General features: G+C 46.5%; 1 protein-coding gene across 2 annotated transcripts in view; it reads left to right on the forward strand.

Moving 5' to 3' along the window:
* plppr3 (phospholipid phosphatase related 3) overlaps positions 1 to 26,458 on the forward strand; it is a 56,849-nt gene that overhangs the window by 18,688 nt on the left and 11,703 nt on the right. For both annotated transcript variants that reach the window (XM_033046708.1, XM_033046707.1), the window contains exons 2-6: positions 1,570 to 1,701; positions 15,269 to 15,454; positions 16,572 to 16,701; positions 21,055 to 21,250; positions 25,808 to 25,865. In XM_033046708.1, coding sequence (XP_032902599.1) covers positions 1,621 to 1,701; positions 15,269 to 15,454; positions 16,572 to 16,701; positions 21,055 to 21,250; positions 25,808 to 25,865 — 651 coding nt within the window. In that variant the 5' untranslated portion in view covers positions 1,570 to 1,620. The remainder of the gene's footprint in view (positions 1 to 1,569; positions 1,702 to 15,268; positions 15,455 to 16,571; positions 16,702 to 21,054; positions 21,251 to 25,807; positions 25,866 to 26,458) is intronic.

A 26,458-nucleotide genomic window follows, 5' to 3' on the forward strand; every position in this document is an offset into this window, starting at 1 on the left:
GCACTAAGGGTTTTCTCTGTACTCATCTCCCGCTGAGCTCCTGTATGTGCTTCTTGCAAGCTTCAGCCCAGTCATAAACCTATTGACTCTGTGCCAAAAATTGCATTGTCTTAATTGCCCAACAGTGAAGGGTTTCAACCCAAAACATCACCTATTCCTTTTCTCCAGAATTGCTGTCTGACCTGTTGCATTTCTCCAGCTTTTTGTGTCTAGCCCCATCCTTGACTCCTGGTTGAGCAATTTCGTCAGAAATTCCTGCCTTTGATACTTTCCAAGGCTTCTCCTCTCTCTGGCTCTAACCTCCTCCTCCAACCCACCCCCTCTGAGATTCTGACAGTATCTTCTCTGTCAACCCCATTTCCCTTGTCCCAACAACCTTGGTCGCACTTCAGCTTCAAAGACGCTCGGCTCAGGAATTCCCTTCCTAAACCTGAACCAGTAGCTTGAGTGGCTTTGTGTCAAATGTTGTTTTTCTGTGAATTACCTTGGGTCTTTTTACCAGGATTGGTGGGCTTGAGTTGCAGGGCTGGGACTTTTTCTTTGGAGCATATGAGACCGAGGAGTGACTTCATTGAAGTAAACAACATCATGGGGAGCACAGACAAAGTGACACCTCGCCACCTTTTTCCTTGGGTAGAGGATTCTAAAACTAGAGGGCGTAAAATTAAGAGAGAACTCAGGATCTACCTTTTCACTGAGAGAGTAGTCTGTATCTGGAATGAGCTGCAAGAGGAAGTTATAGAAGTGGATACAATTAGGATTTTCAAAAAACATTTGGACAGTTATATGGATAAGAAGGCTTTTAAGGTCAGTTACAGAAAAATGCGACTCACCCTGAAAACCAACTGGGCTGGCATGGACTAGTTGGGCCAAACAGCCTCTTTCCATGCCGTATATCTCTATGCTGAAGGTGTTATATAAATGCAAGTTATTGTAATGTTCTGAAACCCTATGTCGGAGTTAGTGGTTTGTTTCTCCACTGAGATAAGTGATGATTTTATTCTTCTCTTGGTGAAACATGTTTTGTAGCTACTTCCTGCCTTTGATTACTTCTGCGGCAGGAGTCACCAATGGTGCAAATGATTAGCACAGTTACAACAGAGTCCACAAAACCTGCTGGAAATAGTCAGCAGCAGAAGCAGCTTCTGTGAAGAGAGAACAAGAAAATAAAGTGCTGGAGGAACTCGGGGTCTGAAGAAGTGGCCCGACTAAGTCGTCTGCCCATTCATTCTGTAGATGCTTCCTGACCCGCTGAGTTCATCTGACACTTTTCAGATACTGAAATCTTGTGCAAAAAACAGTCTCTTGTGTGTTAGTGGAGAGAGAAACGGTTAACATTTCATCGGCGCTATGTTAATGAAGGTGACTGATCTGAAAGGTTCGACCTGTTTCCCTCTTCGCAGATGCTGTTTCACATATTTTCTGCTTTTGTCGTAGACTTCCAGCAACAACGGTGTTTGCCTTTCAGTAACATTTTCCAGAATGCCCAGCACTCTACACAGAGCAGCTGCATTATCAATGGTGAAAAGTTGGAATGGTATTAAAGCAACTCCTCTTCTCTTCCTGCAGTGGGATATGTGATTTCTTCCTGCTCCCGTGGGACTGACCGTAATCATCAGCATGATCTCTATGAAGGAAAGGCAGAAGAGGAAGCTCTCCAAAGACAGCATGACTTTGCTTCCCTGTTTCTACTTTGTCGAGGTGAGTCCAGGCTGCATAATGTGCCCCAGGGCCGGGATCAGGGACCTCAAGTTCAAGTTCAAGTTCAGATTTTATTTGGTCACATACACCTTTAGGTGCAGTGAAATTCTTTTTGTCATGCAGTACATAAAAAAAGAATACAACATGACAGTAATAGATAGTTTCAACATCAAAACATCCCCCCACAATGGTTCCCATTGTGGGGAAAGGCACAAAGCCTGAGAAGATGGTGCCAGTATAATACCCTTCTCTAATTTACACTTGGCCGTTACAGAGGCGGGCTAGTGCTTCACATGCCAGCAGCCCAGCTTGCCACTTGCCACTCACAAATCACGCACCGAATCTGCTCTCATTCTCGACACCTAGCCTGCTTAATATGCAGCAGCACTCTAAGAAAGGGATGGCTTGATGCTGTGCCATTCACAAACTCAGGACTAAGTGTTAATATGCAGCAAAGTGTCGCCACTCTTGTAATGTGGGGAACACCCGACACCGTTTGTTGCACAGCATAATTGCACACATTGCAATTATTAGATAATTAGTTTCATCAACATTGGTTGAGCGGTAAGTGATGTTTTAGTGTTCGAGGGCCATGTTGTTCTTTGAAACAGTGCAATATGGCATCTTCTGTGCACACCTGAAGAGGTTTAGTTTAGAGATATAGTACGGAAACAGGCCCTTCGGCCCACCAAGTCCGTGCCGATCCGCAATCCCCGTACATTGACACTAAAATTGGGGACAATTTACAATTTTTACAGAAGTCAATTATCCTACAAACCTTTGGAGTGTGGGTGGAAACTTGAGCACCCAGGGGAAACCCATGCGGGCAATGGGGAGAACGTACAAAAGTCCGTACATACAGCAGCCGTCAGTATTGTACCTGGGTCTTTGGCGCTGTCAGGCAGCAACTCTACCGCTGCACCACCATGTTGCCCATGGTTTAATGTGTCACCCGAAAGGTGGCGGCTTCAACAGTGTTGCATCCTCTTAGTGCTGGTGGAGCTAAAGTTTCAGGAAAGGGACGGGAACCCATGGATTCCAAGCACAGAGGGGAGAACACGAGCTGCTGAACTACAACTGACACACAGGAGCTTAGGAAACATGACAGTCCTAATAAAGCAACAAAAAAAATGTGCAGGAGAAACTCAGCATGCCAGGCAGCGTATGTTGAGGGAAAAGGATGACGTTTTGGGTTGAGACCCTTCATAATCCTCAAGTTGGCAAGATGCCTGGTCCTATTTGGCATCAATTGTACTTCACAGTTTGGTACTGAAGAGATTATCGCGAGGCTGCAACGTTAATTTGAGTCAAGATTGACAGGACCATTAGCACAATAACACAAATATTCAATAATCAATAATATAATGAATTATCTGTAGTACTAGGTAACCAGACCGTAATAGTACAAAGCAAATAACATCATGCAACCCCACCACAGTCCATGATGGACTGTTGCTGAGAGAGCGTTATGGTTTGCTTTCTGCAATATGGTTCAGAGCCTGATGGTTGATGGGAAGAAGCTTTATTTTTTTAACATGGAAGGCACATTTCTCAGGCTCCTGTGCCATCTTTCTGATGTTAGCAATGAGTAGCTCAAAATTTGGGTTTTCGATGATATTAGCTGCTATTTTGAGGCATTTCGTACAGATCCCTTTGATGGTAGGGAGGACAATACCCATATGTAGGAAGGAACTGCAGATGCTGGTTTAAACCGAAGATAGACACAAAATGCTGGAGTCTGCAGGATTGGCAGCATCTCTGGAGAGAAGTAATGGGTGACGTTTCAGGTCGAGACCCTTCTTCAGGCTGATGTCGGGGGAGAGGGAGATACATAGCTAAGGAAGTGTAAGGTGTGAAAGCAGGACAAAGGGAATGGTTATCAAGGAAAATATAGAATAGATCATTGTTAGCTGGGAGAAGGTAACAACAAAGCAAACCGAGATAAAATATAGTCAGAGACAGTAAGACTGGTCGGAGAACGTCACCCATTCCTTCTCTCCAGTGATGCTGCCTGACCCGCTGAGTTACTCCAGCATTTTGTGTCTATCTTCAGCCAAGACCTTGTGCTTGGTGTTCTGAGTGGGGTGTTTGAATCCTCAGCCTTCAGGCTCAGAGGCTAGTGTGTGGCCAGTAGCTGGCAATACACAGGCAGAGGGGGAATGATAAGGGCCATTAGATGGGTGATGGATTAGCTGGCCCTGGGCATTGATGTTTGAAAACTACTACTTGAGCGCAAATGAGGACGGCTCACTGGCAGTGAATGATGACAGTAATAACCCACTCGTTCACTCGGCAAAAGAGGCAGATGTGTCAATCTGGGACGGTACACCGGGTCACTCACATCAATGGAATTGGGGATGAGCAGGTGGCTCAGCCAACAACCACTGAGTCAACAGCCCATTGTGGGATTAAAGGTCAGATTCACTTCCTTATAGGCTGTTAGAGGGTAAAGGACAGGGGGACTAATGGACCAACAGCTTCTGTCGGGGGGGGGGGGGGGGGGGGGGGAGGAGAGACTAGCATGGAACCATATTACTGAGCTTAGTCTGAGATTGCAGAGAGTTCATCTCTTCTCTCTGGTTCAGGAACCATTCACATTCACAGCATGAGGGTTGTGTGTGATAGAGATATTCTCACAGGTTCACAAAAGTGCTGGAGAAACTCAGCGGGTGCAGCAGCATCTATGGAATGAAGGAAATAGGCAACGTTTCGTGACGAAACCCTTCTCACAGGTTCCATTGTTTACAGTGGGCATTGCACAAGGATAGTGGAAGTTATCAAATGATAGAATCAGGCAGAGTAAAGGACATACTCAATGCACCTAATTCATGCCAACCATGATACCCATCTTATCTTAATCCCATTTGCCCGATCCCTCTATGCATTGCCTATTTAAATCCAGTTTATAGACTGTTTTTCCAATACATTTCACACTCTCTACTCCAGTTTGTGTGTTGTTCTGGTGAATCTTCACTGCTTCCTCTACGAGCCATCTTTGTACAACAATCTCCCAAAATCAGCTGTGTGGTAATGGTCAAACCTCCTATTTGTGTAATGCTATTAAAGGGGAAATATTAGCCAATGATGTAGGAAGAAACTGCAGATGCTGGTTTATACCGATGATAGACACAAAATGCTGGAGTAACTCAGCATCTCTGTGGAGAAGGAATGGGTGATGTTTCGGGTCTGAAGAAGGGTCTAGACACAAAACGTCACCCATTCCTTCTCTACAGAGATGCTGCCTGTCCCGCTGAGTTACTCCAGCATTTTGTATCTCTCTCCTCAGATAACTACTCTTTCTGTTTCAAGCTGGTATCATCAGACAATTCGCAGCCACCATAAAGAGCAGCCAATTTAACATCTTGCCCACAAGGTTGCTCTGCAAAAAACATTTGGCAGCATTAGGCCCGTTCCCTCTAAGCATTGCTTATTTAAATCCAGTTTATAGATCATTTCTCCAATATATTTTGCACCCTCTGCTGCAGTCTGTGTGATGTTCCGGTGAATCTGCACTGCTTCCTTTACAAGATTGAGAACCATATTCTGAACATTGTCTTTCTCTTTACTCTACCTATTGTACTTGAGTTTGGGTTGATTGTATTTATACACAGTATCATCTGATATGCATGCAAAACAAAGTTATTCATTGTAGCTCGCTACACGTTACTGTAGTAAGCCTAAACCTAATTATTTCCAAAATTGAAACCGCAACCTTAATCTTGATGAATTTGATCTGATCTGGGGGGAATTAAATTGGTCTTTGGTGATCATTTCCAGCCCATTATATACCCTGTGTAGGAAGGAAATGCAGATGCTAGTTTAAACCAAAGATAGACACAAAAAGCTGGAGTAACTCTGCGGGACAGCAGCATCTCTGGAGAGAAGGAATGGGTGACGTTTCAGGTCGAGACCCTTCTGAAGAAGCTGTGCAATTCTCTGCCACAGAATGCAGTGGAGTGGAGGCCAGTTCACTGGATGTTTTCAAGAAAGAGTTAGATTTAGCTCTTGGGGCTAAAGGAATCAAGGGATATAGGGAAGAAAATCAGGAACAGGGTACTGATTTTAGATGATCAGCCATGATCATATTGAATGGCGGTTCTGGCTCGAAGGGCCGAATGGCCTACCCCTGCACCTATTTTGCTATGTTTCTAAGTCTGAAGAAGGGTCTTCACCCGAAATGTCAGCCATTCCTTCTCTCCAAAGATGCTGCCTGTCCCACTGAGGTATTCCAGCCTTTTGTGTCTATCTTTCATTTCATACCCTGTTGAAAATTGATGTAATATAACTGCCCATGTAGCTTGCATCACAGTGGCGCCAGAGACCCAGGTTCGATCCTGACTTCGGGTGCCGTCTGTATGTTCGGGTGGAGTTTGTATGTTCTCCCCGTGACCTGTGTGGGTTTTCTCCAAGATCTTTGGTTTCCTCCCACACTTCAAGGACGTGCAAGTTTGTAGGTTAATTGGCTTGGTATAAATGTAAATTGGCCCTCGAGTGTAGATAGTGTTAATGTGGGGGGGAACGTTGGTCGGTAGGAGGAAGTGCCTGTTTCTGCGCTGTATCTCTAAACTAAACTTTAATTAATTTACCTGGTCTCCATTCTACAACAAGAAATAATTCCTGCCCTTCCCGCCGTGTGTGTGTGTGTGTGTGTGTGTGTGTGTGTGTGTGTGTGTGTGTGTGTGTGTGTGTGTGTGTGTGTGTGTGTGTGTGTGTGTGTGTGTGTGTGTGTGTGTGTGTGTGTGTGTGTGTGTGTGTGTGTGTGTGTGTGTGTGTGTGTGTGTGTGTGTGTGTGTGTGTGTGTGTGTGTGTGTGTGTGTGTGTGTGGTGGGGGGGTGTGTGGGTCCCACTGTCCCACTGTCCCACTGTCCCACTGTCCCACTGTCCCACTGTCCCACTGTCCCACTGTCCCACTGTCCCACTGTCCCACTGTCCCACTGTCCCACTGTCCCACTGTCCCACACGCTGGTTGTTCCTGAAACAGTTTATTGCATTAACCCTTTTTATGGTGTGGAGAAAATTCATTCCCTTGCTTTTAAAAAGCCCCTAAAACTCTAAATAACTGTGGTTTCCATCATCTAGATGCAGGAAAAATGTTCCCAATGTTGGGCGAGTCCAGAACCAGGGGCCACAGTCTTAGAATAAAGGGGAGGCCTTTTAAGACTGAGGTGAGAAAAAACTTTTTCACCCAGGGAGTTGTGAATTTGTGGAATTCCCTGGTACAGAGGGCAGTGGAGGCCAAATCACTGGATGGATTTAAGAGAGAGTTAGATAGAGCTCCAGGGGCTAGTGGGATCAAGGGATATGGGGAGAAGGCAGGCACGGGTTATTGATTGGGGACGATCACCCATGATCACAATGAATGGCAGTGCCGGCCCGAAGGGCCGAATGGCCTCCTCCTGCACCTATTTTCTATGTTTCAATCTTCCCTAACTCCATCCATGCAGCACAGATCTACAAAGTGCACTGCGAATATTCTCCCATTCAGAGACATACTCCCTCCCTCATCCTCCCCATATTGTAACTAGCTTCTGTTGTCCCCTTCCCAGATCTGACAAAGGGCCTTTGGCCTGAAACATTGACTCTATTTCTCTTTCCACAGATGCAGCCTGACCTGCTGGGTATTCCAGCATTCTATTGTTTTTTTTATTTTGGGTTTCCAGCATCTGAAGTTGTTTTTTGATTTTACTCTCACCCCATCCAGTCTGTCAGCACCTCACAAAGCTGATTTCACCAAGGACACAAGCAGCAGGTGCATGGGGACACCACCAGCTGCAGGTTCCCCTCCGAGTCGCACGTCGTCCTAACTCGGACATATTATCATGGAGTCTCATCCTGGAACTCCCTCCCCAGCAATACTGTGGGACCACATTCACCAGAACAAGATCAGGGGCTTAAGAAGGTGTCTCACCACCATCTCCTCAAGGGAAATTATCCTCAGGCAATGAACCCTGGCCCTGTCAGAGATCCCCTGATGATGAAAAATGAAAAAATAAAAAAGCAAATCTCTGCTTATATTTTAGAAAATCCTCTACATTCAGCTAAATTTTTCTACTTTACTTTTACTTATATCAAGATTTAAAGTGTCGGTATAATTTCTACTATAAAGATGCAGTATTAAATTATCAAACTCTTGCTGAAGTGCTAAGTATTTGTTTATTTTTAGTCAAATAGAGCAGCATGCTGATACTGTTTAATGAAGGGCCCGAGGATAAAGAGCAGGCGTTTGTTTCAATGTAGATGAGATGAATGCTATCCTGGAGGCATTGTTCAGACCTGTAACTGTGCTGTGTGGGCTGAGGACATTGACTGACAGGGATCATCAGATCCCCTGAAGGGATCTTTGAGTGGTTCACTGGATGATTGAAGTTACAGATACGAAGTAAAGGCTACCTGCAACATCATCTGGAACCAGTTATTCGATCAGTCTGAAATAGACACAAAATACTGGAGTAACTCAGCAGGTCAGGCAGCATCTCTGGAGAGAGGAATGGGTGACGTTACCCAGTCCTTCACTCCGAGGATGCTGCCTGTCCCCCCCCCGCTGAGTTATTCTGGCATTTTGTGCTTATCGTTGATTTAAACCGGCATCTGCTGTTCTTTCCTACACATTAGATCAGTCTGCCTGGGTAATGGCAATTTTAGACTTTAGAGATACAACATGGAAACAGGGCTTTAGCCTACCGAGTCCATGCCGACCAGTGATCACCCCATACACTAGCACTATCCCATACATTAGAGACAATTTACAATTTCCAGAAGCCAATTATCCGACAAATTTGTACGTCTTTGGCGTGTGGGAGAAACACGAACACCCGGGGAAAAACCTACACGGTCACAGGGAAAACGTTTAAACTCTATACAGACAGACCCATTGTCAGGATTGAGCCCACGTCTATGGCGCTGTAAGGCAGCAACTCTACACCTGTGCCACTGTGCCGCCCAATTGTTGGCCACTTGACTTGGAACATCCATTCATAATTTATTTCTGCATTTCTTTCAGTTCCTTTCCCCTCCACATTTTTTTCTTACAATACAATAATACTTTATTAGCCAAGTATGTTTTGCAACATACAAGGAATTTAATTTGCCAAGTCAGTCATACCAATAAAAAGCAACGGAACACACAAAATACATTTTAACATAAACATCCACCACAGTGACTCCTCCACATTCCTCACTGTGATGGAAGGCGAAAAAAAAGTTCAATCTCGGTCGAGGGCCTCAAGCCTCCCGTTGACGGGACAATCTTGACTCCCATAGCCGGCGGCGTTTGGGCCCTCTGTGTTGGGGTGAACAAGCTCCCGCATAGGGGGGATGTCAGCTCCCCGCACCAAGCGATCGGACCCTGGGTAGGGGCTGGTCAAACCTTCTGTGTCGTTGGAGCAGCCCGACATCTAAAGTCTCTACCCAAGACTGCGAGCTCTCGATGATAAAGTCTGAAGGCCGCGGTTGGAGCAATCTCAGGAAAGGATCGCCTCCGATGTTAAGTCCACGCCCCGCGATGGGGCTCAAAGTCAGTCGGAGCAGGCCTCTGCCTCCACGATGTTAGGCCACAGAACGACCAGAGATACGACCCGAAAACAATCGGCAGGGTAAGAGATTGAAAGAGAAGTTTCCCCCTCCCCCCCCCCCCACCCCTCCCCCCACATAAAACAAACCGGAGAACATTTACACAAACTTTTTAAACACACTAAAAATAACAAAAATAGACAAAACAACAGACAGACTGTTGGCGGGGCTGCCAATCATGCAGCACCCCTAGGAATTGGCTCCGATCGTAATGTAGTAGGAGCCAATTCAGCCCATTGGACCTCTGTCATTTCCACGAGGAACAACCCCATCAGTCCCATTCTACCTCGCCTGGAATCTTATTCTCTTTCACACGTGCCCGTGGACTCCCATTGACCCTTTTGGCCATTACACAATGTGAAAGGGTGATTTACAGTGGCCAATTAGCCCACTGACATTCAGCCTTGGGATAGCAACCTCTCAAATTCACTCTTGATCTCAGTTATGGTCATAGAGTCAGACACACAGTCATGAAAGCCAGCCCTTCGGCCCAACTCGTCCATGCTGACCAAGTTATCTTAACAGAGCTAGTCCCACTTGCCTGTGCTTAGCCATATCCCTCCAAACCTCTCCTATCTATGTACCTTTCCTGGTAACTTTTATATGTTGTAATTATTACTCTCCTCTATCACATCCTCTGGCAGCTGGTTCCACATACGCCTCTCACTCTGTGTGAAATGTTGACCCTCAGGTCCCTTTAAACCTCTTTCCCCTCTCACCTTCATCTTCAGTATGAAGTTCTCTCGGGCCTGTTGAGTTCACAGAGGTGAGATTTATAATATATCGATGGCCATTTAGGGCCAATGCTTTAAAAATAACCGATCAGGTTTTTTCCTTGCTGGCATTTTTTTGGGGGAGTTTGCTGCTCCAGACATTGGTGGGGTTTGTTTCACTCACAGTTTGACCGCACCACAACTTACCTCATTGGCTGCAGAGCACCTCCATCCCCCGAATGATGCTGCTTTCCCCTTGTCTTTTACGGTGGAAAATCAATGAACCTCAGCACTTCCCACCAGTAATAAGCTCATGAAAGAGATTTGTGTAGGAAATTGTTTCCTCTGTAGCGGGCGATGAGATGAGCATAGTATTGGCAAGCGAGCGATAAATAACGCAGATTGCCCTGGGTGTCAGGAGAGAGAAAACAATCTCCCGGAGTTCCATTTATAGACGGGTAATGGAGCACCAGCTCTGCAGGACTTTTCCCAGTGGGATTGTACATCAGTTCAAAATCTGCTGACAGACTTTCCATTGATTTGTCAATCTTGGTGCAAGATGCTTTCAGATGGGAGAATGTCAAAGAGAAGCACGCAGCTGCAGCTACTCTGCAGGTGAATTTAAGATCACTTCTCAGTGCTTTGTCAGTGTGAAACTGGTCATTGTATGGGATCTGTGGGATGTGCTCTTTAGATTAACAAACCTTCTTTAACCTACAAAAAGCATCTCCTTAATTAACGCCTGATTAATAATGGACTGCTTTGTGTGCATGCATGTGTGAGCAAGAGAGCTACTGGTCCACTGCATTGCATTTATTTATGTGAGTGAATGAACGAGAGAGAGAGAGGCAGAGAGAGAGAGAGTGAGAGAGAGAGATACAGTATGTAAGAAGGAACTGCAGATGCTGGTTTAAACCGACGATAGACACAAGAATCTGGGGTAACTCAGCGGGACAGGCAGCATCTCTGGAGAGAAGGAATGGGTGACGTTTTGGGTCGAGACTCTTTATCGGACTGATGTCGGGGGACAGGGAGAAATATAGATTAGGAAGTGTAAGGTGTGAAAAGATACATTAAATTAGGAAGTATGAGGTGTGAAAATAGGACAAAGGGAATGGAGATCAGGGAAAATGTAGAAATTGTTAACAACAAAACAAGGGAAAATAAAATGTTTCAGAAGGAACTGCAGATGCTGGTTTAAACCGAAGGTAGACACAAAAGATGGAGTAACTCCGCGGGACAGGTAGCATCACTGGAGAGAAGGAATGGGTGACGTTTCGGGTCAAGACCCTTCTTCAGACTGGTTAGGGATAAGGGAAACGAGAGATGTAGACGGTGATGTGGAGAGATACACTAGTTCTATCATACACACTTGGGGCAATAAACAGAAACCAATTAACCTGCAAGTCTTTAGAATGTAGAAGGAAACCGGAGCACCCAAAGAAAACCTCGCGGTCACATAAAGAATGTACAAACTCCGTACAAACAGCACCCGTGATCAGGATCAAGCCTCAGCAAGTCTATGCCACTCTTCCGCCCTGTTTCTTGTGTGTTTCTGTGTATGAGATGTACAACGATCCATTGTGTGTGTACATTCATGAGCGATACATTAGTCCACTGTGTTGTGTGTGTGTGTGTGTGTGTACCACGTATGTGTTGATGGAACAGTTATCTCTGGCAATAAGAGTTTTCTCTGTGAAGATTTTTAGGTTCACAATTGTGACTCAGTGTCTCAGAAAGGCCTTTGGAGAATGGCTGGGAAATAAGTCAAGGAATGTGCCCGAGGGTAGGTCTTGACCTGAAGTAATTAACAGTGCACGTTAAATTGGGTGGCTGCGTGAGAAGGGAACTGTGCCGTGCAATGAGTACAAAGGCTCCTAACTCCCTGGCCCTGGCTGACAGGAATTCATTGATGGATGACCAGCCGATTCGATCCCTATTAATTTTATTAAAAACATTCCCCTCAATTACAGACTCGCAACAGTTTGTGAAAGGGATTCCAGTCACGGAATGAGGTGAACTTTGCGGGGTGCTCTGAGACACTGCCCTTCCCTGTGAGTGAGATGCAAGGACTCATCATTGCTCTTCTCCTCAGTAGAGGTGGTAGATTCTATCGTAGGGCTCATGCTGGGAAAGCTCAAGAGAAACTGCAGCCGATAGGCCTAGGAACCCACTCCAATATTCTTGTGGGCTTGTGTATAAAGTGTATAAAGTGAGGAAAGCAGGTTGAGAAGGCTGAGAAGTTGCGAAAAGCTAGTAAAGATGAGGGAGTGGGGGCCTGGAAAATTGAAGTAATTGAAGAGACGAAGGGAGTGTGAGTTGTCTTGAACATGGGTAGTGTGAAGAAGGGTCTCGACCTGAAACGTCACCCATTCCTTCTCTCCAGAGATGCTGCCTGTCCTGATGAGATACTCCAGCATTTTGTGTTTATCAAGGCTGAGATGTTGCTATTTCTCAGGAAATAAAGTCAAAAAGCTTCTGTTGTGCTTGGTTCTGTCTTCCACCCCAAGGCCTACTGAAGCGTCTCCATTGCGATATCCATGTCTCCCTGGAAGTCACCAGACATGAGCAATAGACCTCGTGCACTTGCTGATTCCCGAGGACCCTGGCCTGTGCTGGAGTTGCTCTGGATTCTTGGGCTCCTGCATCAGCTGCCTTTAACCATAATGTTACCATTACCTCCTGTCAAATATCTGGGGATTTTTCACTATTTCGAGGGTGCTATACAAATGCAAATTGTCATTGGAAGAAGACTGTGAACCACTGAATATTCAAGAGTGGGCGACCATAAGGAGAGGAGATGAGGGAAGAATCTCATTGAAACCCACCGAATAATAAAAGGCTTAGATAGCGTGGGTGCGGAGAGGAGGTTTACAATCGAGGGAGAGTTTAGGAACAGAAGGAACAACTTCCGAGTAAAATTATTTACCTTTAGTGTGGAGATGCGGCTGCGTGGCCCTGGCTGCAGCGGCTCACCGGCAGTCCCGTTTGTTTGTGTTTTTTGTGTTTATTTTGTTTTGGTTAGTCTAGTTTTTGGTTCTTAGTTTGTGTTTTGGGGGGGGGGGGGGGTTGAAACGGGGTTTGCAGTCTCTCCCTGCGGGGAATGCGACTTTTTTGTCGTATTCCCCTTCTCTGCCTCCGTCTGCGCTGAGGCCTAATGGAGCTGACGACCTCGAGGCTCCGGAGGCAGAGCCCGTCAGGACTCGCCCTGAGCTCGCTCCCGTGAGGGTGGTCCGGCTCAGGGCTGGAACAGTGCTCCCGTGAGAGGTTGTGACGCTCCCGTGAGGGCGGCCAGCCCGAGGGTGGAACGAGGCTCCCGTCGGAGCGGCCGAGCTCGGGGAGGTGCGCCGCTCGCAGCCCGAGGGAGGTTCGGCGCCCATGTCGGGACGGCCCAGCCCGAGGGAGAAGCGGCGCCCAAGTCGGGGCGGCCCGGCCAGAGGGAGAAGCGACGCCCATGTCGGGGCAGCCCGGCCCGGGGAAGAAGTGACGCCCAAGTCGGGGCAGTCGGCCCGGGAAAGAAGCGACGCCCATGTCGGGGCGGCCCGTCCCGGGGAAGAAGTGACGCCCATGTCGGGGCGGCCCAGCCCGAGGAAGAAGTGACGCCCATGTCGGGGCGGCCCGGCCCGGGGAAGAAGTGACGCCCATGTCGGGGCGGCCCGGCCCGGGGAAGAAGTGACACCCATGTCGGGGCGGCCCGGCCCGGGGAAGAAGTGACGCCCATGTCGGGGCGGCCCGGCCTGGGGAAGAAGTGACGCCCATGTCGGGGCGGCCCGGCCAGAGGGAGAAGCGACGCCCATGTCGGGGCGGCCCGGCCAGAGGGAGAAGTGACGCCCATGTCGGGGCGGTCCGGCCCGGGGAAGAAGCGACGCCCAAGTTGGGGCAGCCTGGCCCGGGGGAGGTTTGGCGCCCATGTCGGGGCGGCCCAGCCCGAGGCTGAAGACGGTACGGTACTCACGTGAGGGTGGCTGGGACGGTGGTCTGGCGGTGGTGGCCTGAGTCCGGGGTTCGGCCGCGGGCCAGCGGCTGCGTCTGCAGGACTGGTGGGCGGCAGCTTCGACCACCCCGGGTTTGAGCCGCGGGACTGATTTATAACATCGCCCGGGGGGTATCGCCTCAGCGCAGAGGGAGAAGAGGAGGGAAGAGACTGCAGACCTAAGACTTTTGCCTCCATCACAGTGAGGAGATGCTGGGTGGACTCACTGTGGTGGATGTTAATATGTGTTTATTGTTGTTTTTATTGTATTATATGTATGACTGCTGCAATTTCGTTCAGACTTCGGTCTGAATGACAATAAAGGCTATCTATCTATCTATGAGGAGAAATGTCTTCAGCCAGAGGGTGGTGAATCTTTGGAATTCATTGCCATAGACTCCTGAGGGGGCCAAGTATTTTTAATGCGGAGATTGATAGGTTCTTGATTAGTAAGAGCGTCAAAGGTTACGGGGAGGCTGCAGGGGCTGAGAGGGAAAACTAGATCAGCCGTGATCGAATGGCGGAGCAGACTCGATGGGTAACTGACCTCATTCTGCTCCTACGTCTTATCTTATAAAGATTGAACCTATTCTCCCCTACCCCACAGGTGCATCCACACCCTCCTGCTGCTCTGTATCATAACCCTGAACGAGCAGAGAGAATGAGAATGAGTTGAATGGCAAATTGCAGGCACAGATTCACATTGTAATGTTGAAGAGTGGTTTATCAATAACTTGCCATGTTTTATGACCAATGCAAATTTCCTTTCACGTGCATTTTGGCAAAATAGTTATGTTGCATTTGAAAATAAAAGTTTTGTGACTCAAGACTATTAAAATATTAACATAAGAAACCCAAGCTTGTTGGAATTCTCCACTTGCGAAGATTAAGGAGAAACATATTTGCACAATGACCGTGGGGTAACAAATGTATGGGCGTGAGGCTTGCTCAGACTAATTGCATGTAAACCAGCCATCTCGGAGGAATTCCACTGTTCAATATGCCGTGGCGATACAGAAGAGATGTATGAGGTGTTGTTGGGGCAGTAGTGGTGGGGAGAGTTGTCACTGAAACATGGGATGTGGTTGGGGGAGGTGTTGCTGTTGTTGTATGGGACGTGGTGGGGGGGGGGGGGGTGTCGGTGACGTATGGGTTGATAAAGGGTGATGGTGCTGCATGTATGGGATGGGGTTGCAAAGTATCAGTGTTGTGTGAGATGTCTTGGGGGTTTTAGTGATATATGGGCCGGCATGGGGGGGGGGAATGGGGGTGTCTCAGATTACATTACTTGCATCTGACCTTCACCTTGCAGCTTCCCATTGTGGCTTCATCGATCGTTACTCTTTACTTCCTGGAGCTGACGGACCTGTTCAGACCAGCTAAAGTGGGCTTCCAGTGCTATGACCGAGCACTCAGCATGCCCTATGTGGAACCCAGTGAGGAACTCATCCCGCTGCTCATGCTCCTCAGCCTGGCATTTGCTGGGCCAGCAGCCTCTGTAAGTAGCTCAGACAGACTAGTCTCAACAGGTACTGCTTGGTCGTACATTGGAACGGCAGGAGTCAGCTCCACTCTCCTTAATCTACCATTCAACTGAATCATGGCTGCATCAGCTCCGTTTACTGGGTTTTAGTTATAAACCCAAGAGCACTTTACAAAGTCTCTCTCATACCTGTGTTAATTAATACTGAGCGAGAGAAAGTGCCATTAATCCCAGGCTTGCTCATGGCTGAGTCCTCTTGTAGCACGGTGCTGGCAAACACAGAGGGACAGGAAACACTTCCACTCGAGAATCTTCCTCCCGAGTTATGTCAGGGATTGGGAAAACCCTTGTTGGCATCTCCGTCTTGTTCACATTCGCATCTACGCAATCTGCATGTTTCCCCCGTTTGCCAAAGCTATTAGATGCCGGGGTTTCAACCATGGGCCAAGGCTTTACCCGCTGGTTCCCAACCTCTGGCTTCGGCCTACAATTGGCCCATGAGGGATTAAAATTGGGCCCTGTAGGGGGCCAAAAATGTTTTTAAAATAATTATTTTATGCATTAATTTTGTTGTCAATTAATTAATTTGACTTTTATTTCATGCTTTAATTTTGTGATTAATAAGCTGCAAAGCCAAATTTTTTTTTAAAAACTTGAATCACTTTGACAGAATGATGAACTCATTTATCATAATGTTTAGAAAGGAACTACAGATGTTGGTATATACCGAAGATGGACACAAAGTGCTGGAGTAATTCAATTGGTCAGGCAGCATCTCTGGCTAGGACGGATGGGTGACATTTCGGGACGAGACCCTTTTTCGTATCATGCTTATCTTAAAATATGAGCCATAAGTCCAATTGTTGGGTCAATTTTCAGCCGTGGATGAAGAAGGTTGAGAGCTACAGCTTTAGGCCAATGAAGTTCAGACATAATGAAACATTCTGCCATCTCTCCTGTTTTCTTCAGAACTGGCCTCCTGACCCAACCCAGTCCCACCACCACAGTGCACATCAAAGTGTTTGTTTTGTTCGTATGATACATAAAGAAAGTTATTTTTAACTATGCTGCGTCACTAATATTGCAGTCGTTTGTTTTCAACCTACCTATGCTGCATGCTTTTCCACCACAGATTATGATTGGTGAAGGGATTGTCTACTGCTGCCAGTCAAAGCTGAAGAACAAGGAGCGTTCTGAAGGCAGCATTAATGCGGGGGGCTGCAACTTCAACTCCTTCCTGCGTCGCACAGTAAGGTTTGTTGGTAGGTTCAGCAGTGCTGTGCACCTTGCTCAATACATCATTTGACGTGAATTATAAGACCATGAAAGCCCAGGCTCCATCCCACTCACTGGCTATCGTTCGGGGATTGAAGTTGATGACTGACCAGAGTAATCAATTCCCATCAATTAACCGACAACATGCCCGGGTTTAATGCAATGAGAATGACCTGCAGTGGAGAGTTTCAGCAAACCTTTATCCCCAATCCAACAAAGTCCTTGGCAAAGGTCTGTATGGTGGATCAGATTGTACTTAACACTAGGGAATGGATTGGTGAGATATGAATGTGTTCATAAGATCATAGTGATAGTAGAATTAGGCCATTCGGCCCATCAAGTCTACTCCACCATTCAATCATGGCTAATCTATCTCTCCCTCCTAACCCCATTCTCCTGCCTTCTCCCCATAACCTCTGACACCTGTGTTGGAAAAATATACATTTGAAAATAGCTAATTTGAGAATTTTGGCATCAGAATCACAGAGTGAATGGCGGACGTGGATCAACAACTTCAGTGGTGAGATTGATGGAGCCTTCTGTAATGCCGCAGTGAAGCTGGCTGTAGGCACTGTTGACAGTTTTGGAGATGTCCTATCCTGTGCAATAGTCAGTATAGGTTCTCTGCAGCAAGCGCAGGTTGTAACGTTCATCGCCTTTGTTCATTGGAACGCTGGGCTGGCAAAGGACCACTTCCGACACTCGAACAAGGACAGGCAGCAAAGGCACTCACCCCTCTAGCATTCCTTTACAACTCTGATATCTTGTACATCACAAACGTCTCATTTAATGCAGAACCCTGCGAGAGAGAGAGAGAGAGACAACAGAATGTTTTTGTTTAGTTTAGAGATACAGCATGGAAAGCAGGCCTTTCGGCCCACTGAATGTGCACTGACCGACAAGCGATCCCCCCACATTAACACTACCCTACGCACTCTAGGGACAATTTTTACATTTACACCAAGCCAATTAACCATGAAACCTGTACATCCTTGAAGTGTGGGAGGAAACCGAAGATCTCGAAGAAAAACCACGCAGGTCATGGGGAGAATGTACAAACTCCGTACAGATTAGTTGGCTTCTCATTCAAAGCCCGTCCAGTGCAAGCAGTGCAACACTGCTTCAGTAGTACCATGCAGAGTTTGCCTCAAAATTGTGTACGAGCTCTGGGGGAGATGGAACAGGGCAAACAATGGGTGTTCACGCCAACCTGCAGCTGGCATGTCATGTCCACTGTGGGCATAACAGTGAGCCACCATCTTAGTTCTTGGTTTCTTGGTCCTCCAAAATATTCCAAATGGAATTTAAACTGGAGGTGGTACCCCATCTCCCCCCTCCCCCACCCCTCTCTCCCCCTCCCCTCTCTCCTCCCCTCCCCCACCCCTCTCTCCTCCCCCTCTCCATCTCCCTCTCCTCACCCCTCTCCCTCTCCTCCCCCTCCTCCTCCCACCCCATCCCTCTCTCCCCCACCCACCTTCCCTCTCTACCCCACCCCCTTCCCTCTCTTCCTCCGCCCCCTTCCCCCTACCCCTCTGTCCCTCTTCCACCACTCCCCCTACCCCTCCCTCCCCACTCTTCCACTTCTCTCCCACTTACCCCACCCCTCTCCCTCTCCCTCCCCCACCCCTCTCTCCCCCCCACCCCTCTCTCTCCCCCTCCCCTCTCTCCATCCCCCAGCCTCAGTGAACGAGGTTCGATCCTGACCTCTGCTGCGTTCGTTCGTAGGTTTGTATGTTCTCCCTGTGGTATGTGGGTTGCTTCGGGTTCCTCCTATATCCTGTAGAAGTGCAGTTTGCTAGGTCAGTAGCCCTTTCAGAGTGCAGGTGAGGAGTAAAATCTGTGGATGAGATAAGAATGGGGGAGAGTATTATTTAATAAGGATAAAGTAAATGGGTGATTTTTGATTAGCACAGATGTGATGGGCCAAAGGCCCTGTTTAAATATCTGTGGGAGTCTGACATATCCTCATTTTTGAAGGATGCTAATGCTTGTGAAACCTGGTTTGAATTAAGAACAGAATGGATTAGAAATGTATTTCATTTGAGGTGATTTCAGCAGCCTGTTCTGGCTGACTGTGACTTGAATTCAAATTCAGTTACATGAAAGGTCATCCCCGCCTTTGATTTTTTTTTTTTTGCATAGTAATGAGTGTGAAAGGCAACATCTGTGTCCTTAACCCGTACTTCAAAGAAAGTTTTTGTGTGTTGAACCTGATGCCATCTGGGCGCTGTGCTCCAGAGAGATCTGGCTGCTGAGTTGCAGAGTTGCGTCTATGAATAATTCTTCCTGTAGAAAACGGATAAAGAGAGCTAAATCCGTAACCAAAGGAGTCGGAACAGGTTTCAAATTCAAATTCTTTGTGCTGCTTATAATTGAATCGCCATTTCTAGTCAGTGTTGAGTATTTAAAGCAACACAACTGCCCTCTGGGGATCACCAAAGCCTGAAGGGAAATGATTTCTGACAGGTTTAATTAACTTCTCACTGTGATGAGTCTATAACACAATATTGAGCATTAATTAGCACAAATTTGATCGGTTAAATTTCCATGGAGTGTGCTGATAAAGAGTGGTCATGGGACAATGGTGTGCTTTAGCGCCAGGGTTTATCCGATCCCCAGCCTTCCCAACATCATGCCAGTGTACATTTGTAACCTGCTGCCTGAGATCAATAATGAAAACTGGAGGATCAATAAGTTTCAGGGAAAGCTAGATAAGATCACGAGGAATGGTAATTAGAAATAAAAACACAGATGTTGAAACTCAAGCATAAACACAGAAAAACATTCAAATGCTCAGCAGGTCAGGCTGCATCTGAGGGAAGAGAAACAGAGTAAATACTTCAGACCCTTCATCAGAACTGGGAAGGAGACAAAAATACCTGGTTAAGATACAGGGGAGAGGGGGTGTCTCTGATATGTACCATGAATGGTAGTATATCAGTTCTTAAAGATAGCGGAGTCGGGGGATAGGCAGGAACGGGGTACTGATTGTGGACGATCAGCCATGATCACATTGAATGGCAGTGCTGACTTGAAGGGCTGAATGGCCTACTCCTGCACCTATTGTCTATATTCCAATGGGTGAGGTAGGGTGGGAGCATCAACCTGCCAGTACTTGGTGGGCTGAATGGCCTGACCCTGATCTGCTAATACTCCATAATTAACTTAAAGGGTAGGAGTTTTTAACCATCAGTGTTTGGGATTGGCATTCCCTGAAATGCTTTACTTCTGGTGATGGGATTTGACAACCGTCTTTTATTGGGATCTTTTCCCTACAACTACTTCCTGCTCGATTTAAGTTGAGATGGAATAAAAACAGAAAATACTAGAAATACACGGCAAGTCCGGTGGCATCTGTGGAGAGAGAAAGAGTTGGCATTTTGGCTCACTGAGCCTTCTTTAGATACATCACCCATCCTCCTGGTTCCGTCTTCACTAAGGAAGACATAAATAATCTGCCGGAAATAGCAGGGGACCGCGGGTCAAAGGAGATGGAGGAATTGAGTGAAATCCAGGTTAGTCGGGAAGTGGTGTTGGGTAAATGGATTAAAGGCCGATAAATCCCCAGGGCCAGATAGGCTGCATCCCAGAGTACTTAAGGAAGTAGCTCCAGAAATAGTGGATGCATTAGTAATAATCTTTCAAAACTCTTTAGATTCTGGAGTAGTTCCTGAGGATTGGCGGGTAGCAAACGTAACCCCACTTTTTAAGAAGGGAGGGAGAGAGAAAACGGGGAATTACAGACCAGTTAGTCTGACATCGTAGTGGGGAAACTGCTAGAGTCAGTTATTAAAGATGGGATAGCAGCACATTTGGAAAGTGGTGAAATCATTGGACAAAGTCAGCATGGATTTACGAAAGGTAAATCATGTCTGACGAATCTTATAGAATTTTTCGAGGATGTAATTAGTAGCGTGGATAGGGGAGAACCAGTGGATGTGGTGTATCTGGACGTGTTCACTGATGGCCCCTGTTGCTCTTTGACCCTTTCCCTTTGATCCACTGTTGCGGTCAAGAGAACCAAGAGTCAAAGATATTAAATGGCCACGTGCACTAGGTCCAGAACAATTACATTCTTTCTTGTTGTAAAGGTTGATGTGGACTCGGTGGGTTAAAGGGCCTGTTTCCATGCTGTATCTCTAAACTAAACTAAATTGTATGTAAGTGATTGATTAAATCTTTAAGTTGAGTTGAAATGATAATGGGGAAAATGAAATGGGACTTGGGTAAGATTAAGGTGACCGGTTGCTTGATGGTCGATGGGGCAAAGGGCTTGTTTCTGTGCTGTGACTCTACCTGCCTCCGTCACCCTCTCTAACAATGTCACTTTGGTTTTCCAGGTGTTCATGTATTTGGGCTCTGTGCCACGGCCCTGGTTACTGACATCATTCAGCTGGCAACTGGATACCACGCGCCCTTCTTCCTCACGGTGTGCAAGCCCAACTACACCCTGCATGGCATCTCCTGTGACCATGACCCCTATATCACCAAGGACATCTGCTCTGGCCCGGACCAACACGCCATCGTGTCCGCAAGGTAACCCAGGGTCCTGGGTATTGCTGGAACCCATTCAACATCCCCTTTGTTACTGAATGGTTTAATGGTCTCTGTATATAATGGTAACTGTACGTTTAAGAACCGAGTAGCAGATGGTGCAATTTGAGCCATGTGATGTATCCGTCTCGTGAGTATGTGTGTGTGCAGTGTGCTTATGTAAAACCAAAAAGACCCACACTGCTCGACTGAAACCTGTGTATGTTTCTGTCTACATGCTACTACCATAATGTCTTACAGTCTCTTTAGAAGCATATCACCAACTCCTGTGAAAAGTGATCTGGTCCCTTGCCTTCTTATGTAGATGTGATGCAGTCCATGAATTCATGCAACGCACTATTCTTGTTCGTCTCGTTAGCCCAGCACATTATTATTCTGTTATTAGAACCGTATCTGTGCTCTGAATTGCACAGCCCATATCCTTTTCATTCCCCCAGTTTTAATGGTCCTATGTGCCACCAACCCGTGACCGATCACGGTTGTGCAGTGAACGTCAGCATTGCTGGTGGCATTGTCAGGTGTCGGGCTATGGGGAGAAGGCAGGGCAATGGGGCTGAGAGGGAAACATAGATCATCCATGATTGAATGGCGGAGTAGACTTGATGGGCAGAATGGCCTCATTCTCCTCCTTTCACCTATGAACTTGTGGATAGTCACAAAAGGTAATTCCCAATGGTTGTTTCTGCTGTGCGCTGAACTTTGAGTACAAGCCTCTATGTTTGTCATAGAGCCTTATATGACCATCAAGCAACTGTGGTTATATCGCAGTCAACATGAAGCTTCTCGGCATATCAAACACATCCCAGGGAACAGCCCAAGCAGCCCATTCATTGATTTTTAAAATTAATATTTTTATGGACATGGTACAATAGGCACCTGTTCTCTTTACAATAATTATACAGACAAATCAATATATTCTGTTTCTAATGGATCAATGCCACTGGTGATTCCTTTTTAACCAATACACCCACAAAGTGTTTGGTCACATACAACAATTGGACAGGCTACATACAGCCCGACATAAAACGGAAAAAATGTCAATGTTACCGATACAACATACCGTTATAACAGCAATCACATGTAGTAATTAGAATGCTAAGGGCACATCATCTATATACAACATACCGTTATAACAGCAATCACATGTAGTAATTAGAATGCTAAGGGCACATCATCTATATATAATTAAAAAATCTCGTCTTGTTTCTCTGTGTGTGTCTGTGTGTGTCTGTGTGATTGAGATTGTATCTACGCCAAAACGGTACATGGTAGCACTAAAATTTGGGTCCCGTCTGGCAGGGACCGTCCCACTTGGTCTAGTTGAAATATAAAAACAGTCCGTTCATTGAGGCATTGAGCATTCTGTCAAAATCAGTGGCTAGCTGTTTGATGCACCTCAGTCATTTGGAAGACAGCAGGCACCACGTTTTGTGTCAGTGTGGAGTTGCATATAGATTTGATCGGATAATGACAATGTGCTTGCTTCCCAAGGGACTGATTAGGTTTTTACAGCAGCTTTTGTTCATATCAAATTGCAGTAGCTGGATCTGAATTCCGTTCTTTCGATTACTTGTCATAATTAGATTTGATGCTGTACTGTTCTGCGAGGGCACGTATCCCATACCCATCCCCCGGTCTCTCATGGGCATGAGAGCATGGAGGGGCTTAAACACCAGGATGAGAACTTAAAAATCAAGATGCCACTCAGGCATGTGTTAGGGCTGGGATAAGAAGTAAGAAGGACTTGGCATGAGTCAGAAGGACAACATATTTTTACTAAAACACCCACTTGACAGGCCTAACATCTTCTGCCCCTCTCCATAAACCTGATCTGCCTCATCTGCTTTGTAAAGGTACGTAAAGGCACTTGTTTCAGTATAGTGGAATATTGATAATTTGAGGAGGGGCAAGGGGGGGGGGGGGGGGGGGGGGGGGGGGGGGAGGTGGAGATGGGCTAACTAGAGGGCATTTGTGCCATTTCAGTGAGCGGTTGATGCTGGCAGATCTGAAGGGGAGGTCAGGGCTTTGAGGGTATTGTGATGGGAGGGAGGCGGAGTGTGCTGAAACTGTCTTACAAGTGATTATCCCTTCAGTGTGTCCCAACTGACTGTCCCAGCCACCTACGTTCTGAGGCTGTTTGGGTCGATTGTAAGCTCCTAACAGTGTGATCCACAGGACTGGTGAGATGCAGTGATCACAGCTCTCCTTCTTGCCTCTTGGCATTGAGACCCAACCTTGTGTCAGAGTGAAGAGTAATGACTGCATTTGCGCACACACCAGCCAGCAGCTTAATTACCGCGTACACTGCCAGTTAGTCTCACAAGCTATTCTTCTTGTTCTTGGAGAAAGAGACGTGTACAAGTTAAATATAATTGATTTTTTATTGAGCGCTCTTTGAGCCAATAACAATGAAATCTTTCTTGCATTCCAACAAGATCGAGATTCCAACAAAATGGATCAGCCTTTTACTAAACCTGTCCCCCTGAGTGCTAGTTCTTCCAATGACTCCTCTATCTTCCATGAAAAGGGTCTTCTGTTTCCATGGACGTCCCCGTGGATAGCACAGTGATGCTAATAGAGTCATTGCAACCCCCCCCCCCCCCCCCCACCTGCTCTAGTGACACAGGTTCTATCCTGACCTCGAGTGCTGTCAGTGTAGTTTCAAGGTCAGTTTATTGTCGCATGTACCAATTAAGGTACAGTGAAATTTGAGTTTAACACCTTTCCTGACTTTTTGTACTCCATTATATACAAGGATAAGAGTTATACAGCACCGAAACAGGCCTTTCACGTCAATGCTGAGCCTTTTGTTCACCATGTCCATGCTGACTTTTTTTGCCCATCTACATTAATCCTATTTTCTACACCGTCAATGTAACAAATATAATGAAACATTTAGCCGCACCATCCAGGAATCCACTCCATCGTAACAAGTTCATTTCACAACGAACTACAGTTGTGAGAAACACCCTTGGTTGGAGTTGCGGAGGAGTAAGGATAAACTCGAAGCTTATCTTTATTTTAAGAGAAATTGTCGCATTGTTCATTGAATGAGTGGCTGTCCAGTGGTTTGGGAGATGACTTTACAGCAGTGATCGTGAATGGGTTGAAGATTGGGGGTACAGTAGTAATAGAGAAATTAAGTCTTCTAACTATGTCTGAATTAGTCTGGGCCCTCTCAGTATGTTGGTGTTTCATCGACAGCCTGACTGCCTGTTAGCATTATCTCACAGTTATGGATTAGACCAGGTGGGAACTGGTCCATTCTTTCATTGTGTTTGTGTGTTCATCCCTTAAAATGTGAAATTTATTTTTGAACGAATTATGCGCACCTTGGATATGGATGTATCTGATTACAATTCGCCATTATATGCTGATTACAATTCGCCAATAGTACTTCTATTGAATAACAACCGAATTGCTTGATAAGGTCTCATATTTATTGATCTGAAGGAGGGATGTTGGTGGAATTGATCAGGTTACAATGTTCAATCCATTACGCGCCTGCTTCAGACGTGCTGAACCACTTGGATTTATTGGAATGACGTGTGTGAAATTACGTGAAACTGGCCTTGAATTTCCATCTGAAGATAGGTCCCAACCCCAAAGTCTGTCCATTTCCCTCCACAGATGCTGCCTGACCTGCTGAGTTCTTCCAGCAGTTTGTTTTTGTTTTTTTTACTCAAGATTCCACCATCTGCAGTCTCTTGTGTGTCTGGGCTTTCCATGCTTGGTTTGCCATGGAATTTATCCTGCCTCCTCTGGCTTGTCAGGAACCCTTCTTGTGAGTCTGACCCAATTAGTGCATGGGGAGGCACAGGATGGCACCATTCCCAGTGTAACTCTCCTGTTGTGAAGGAATGTGGGTGTTGGTGTCCCAACACTCCCATCTTACCAGCACGGCCTCAGCCTTGGACCCCTGTCGGCTAAGCTCCTTCCCCCTTTGTCCATCATATCTGTCTCCAGCATCTCATAGCCCATTGTTTCCCCTCTCCACCCCCCCCCCCCCCCCCCCCAATCCCACCCATTGATTTTGGCATCCTAATACAAACATCCCCTCACTAACACACTGCTCCACAAAGCTCAGAGATGTTAGTTGTCAAAAATCTCAAGGCTCCACGGCGTAACTAAACTGATAAATGTATTTCCTGGTAGAAACATGGAACTGCTGATGTTGGTTTACACAAAAGGGCACAAAGTGCTAGAGTAACTCAGCGGGTCAGACAGCATCTCTGGAGAACATGGATAGGCGATGTTTCGGATCAGGAACCTTCTATACCCAAAACTATACCTATCCATGTTCTTCAGAGATGCTGCCTGACACACTGAATTACTCCAGCACTTTGCACACTAATGTATTCCCTGGGTTCACCAGCACTGGGGTCAAGATACTGCTGTTCAAACCTCACGTGATCTGCATTTTTTGTACTGGAGGAGCAGCCACTGTGAGGAGTAAAATGGCAGTATGTGCGTTAGGTGAGAGCGCGGGTGAGATCACTGTTCAAGATGCTCAACATTTCACTGTGCTCTTATTCACAGGAAGAGCTTCCCATCCCAGCACGCCACAATCTCTGCCTTCGCCGCTGTGTACATCTCGGTGAGTCTCTCTGCCCTTTGGCTCTCATGGACCAAGGGGGTGGCTATTTCATTGGGCATCTGGTGTTTCACCGTGCAGTCATAATAATATAATGATGGAATATAACAATCCTGTTATAGTTTCTTTTCCAACGTCTTAAATTATTCCTCTTGTGTGGGATCACACTATGTTCACTTCCATTGTTTGGGATCATGATGTACTTGCTCACATGCCCCTGTTGACTTGGTTCCCTACCGTTTCAGTCTTTCCCCTTTTTAAAATTTAATCCCATTGATCCCAATCTTTGTCACAAATGTTGCCAGGTGTTTTGCTGTTCTTTTGGCTTAGAGAGACTGGCACACCCTCAGGGTGGCCTGAGAACTTCCTGTTATGGAATCCAATGTGACAATCGATGATCAGCCCACCCCACCCCATGGACTGTAATGATAGCATACCCCTTTGATCTCATACACCTACGGTATCTCTTACATCTGCCCTCACTACCACTGTGTTGGGTGTGAAGCCTTACCTGGGCTGGAGACCCATAGCACTATCTCTCAATGAGGTTCACAGAAAAATTGAGTAAAGTTATCTTCTTTAGATCCTTTATTTGT

Source organism: Amblyraja radiata, chromosome 29 (genome assembly GCF_010909765.2).
Source record: "Amblyraja radiata isolate CabotCenter1 chromosome 29, sAmbRad1.1.pri, whole genome shotgun sequence".
Taxonomy (NCBI): Eukaryota; Metazoa; Chordata; class Chondrichthyes; order Rajiformes; family Rajidae; genus Amblyraja; species Amblyraja radiata.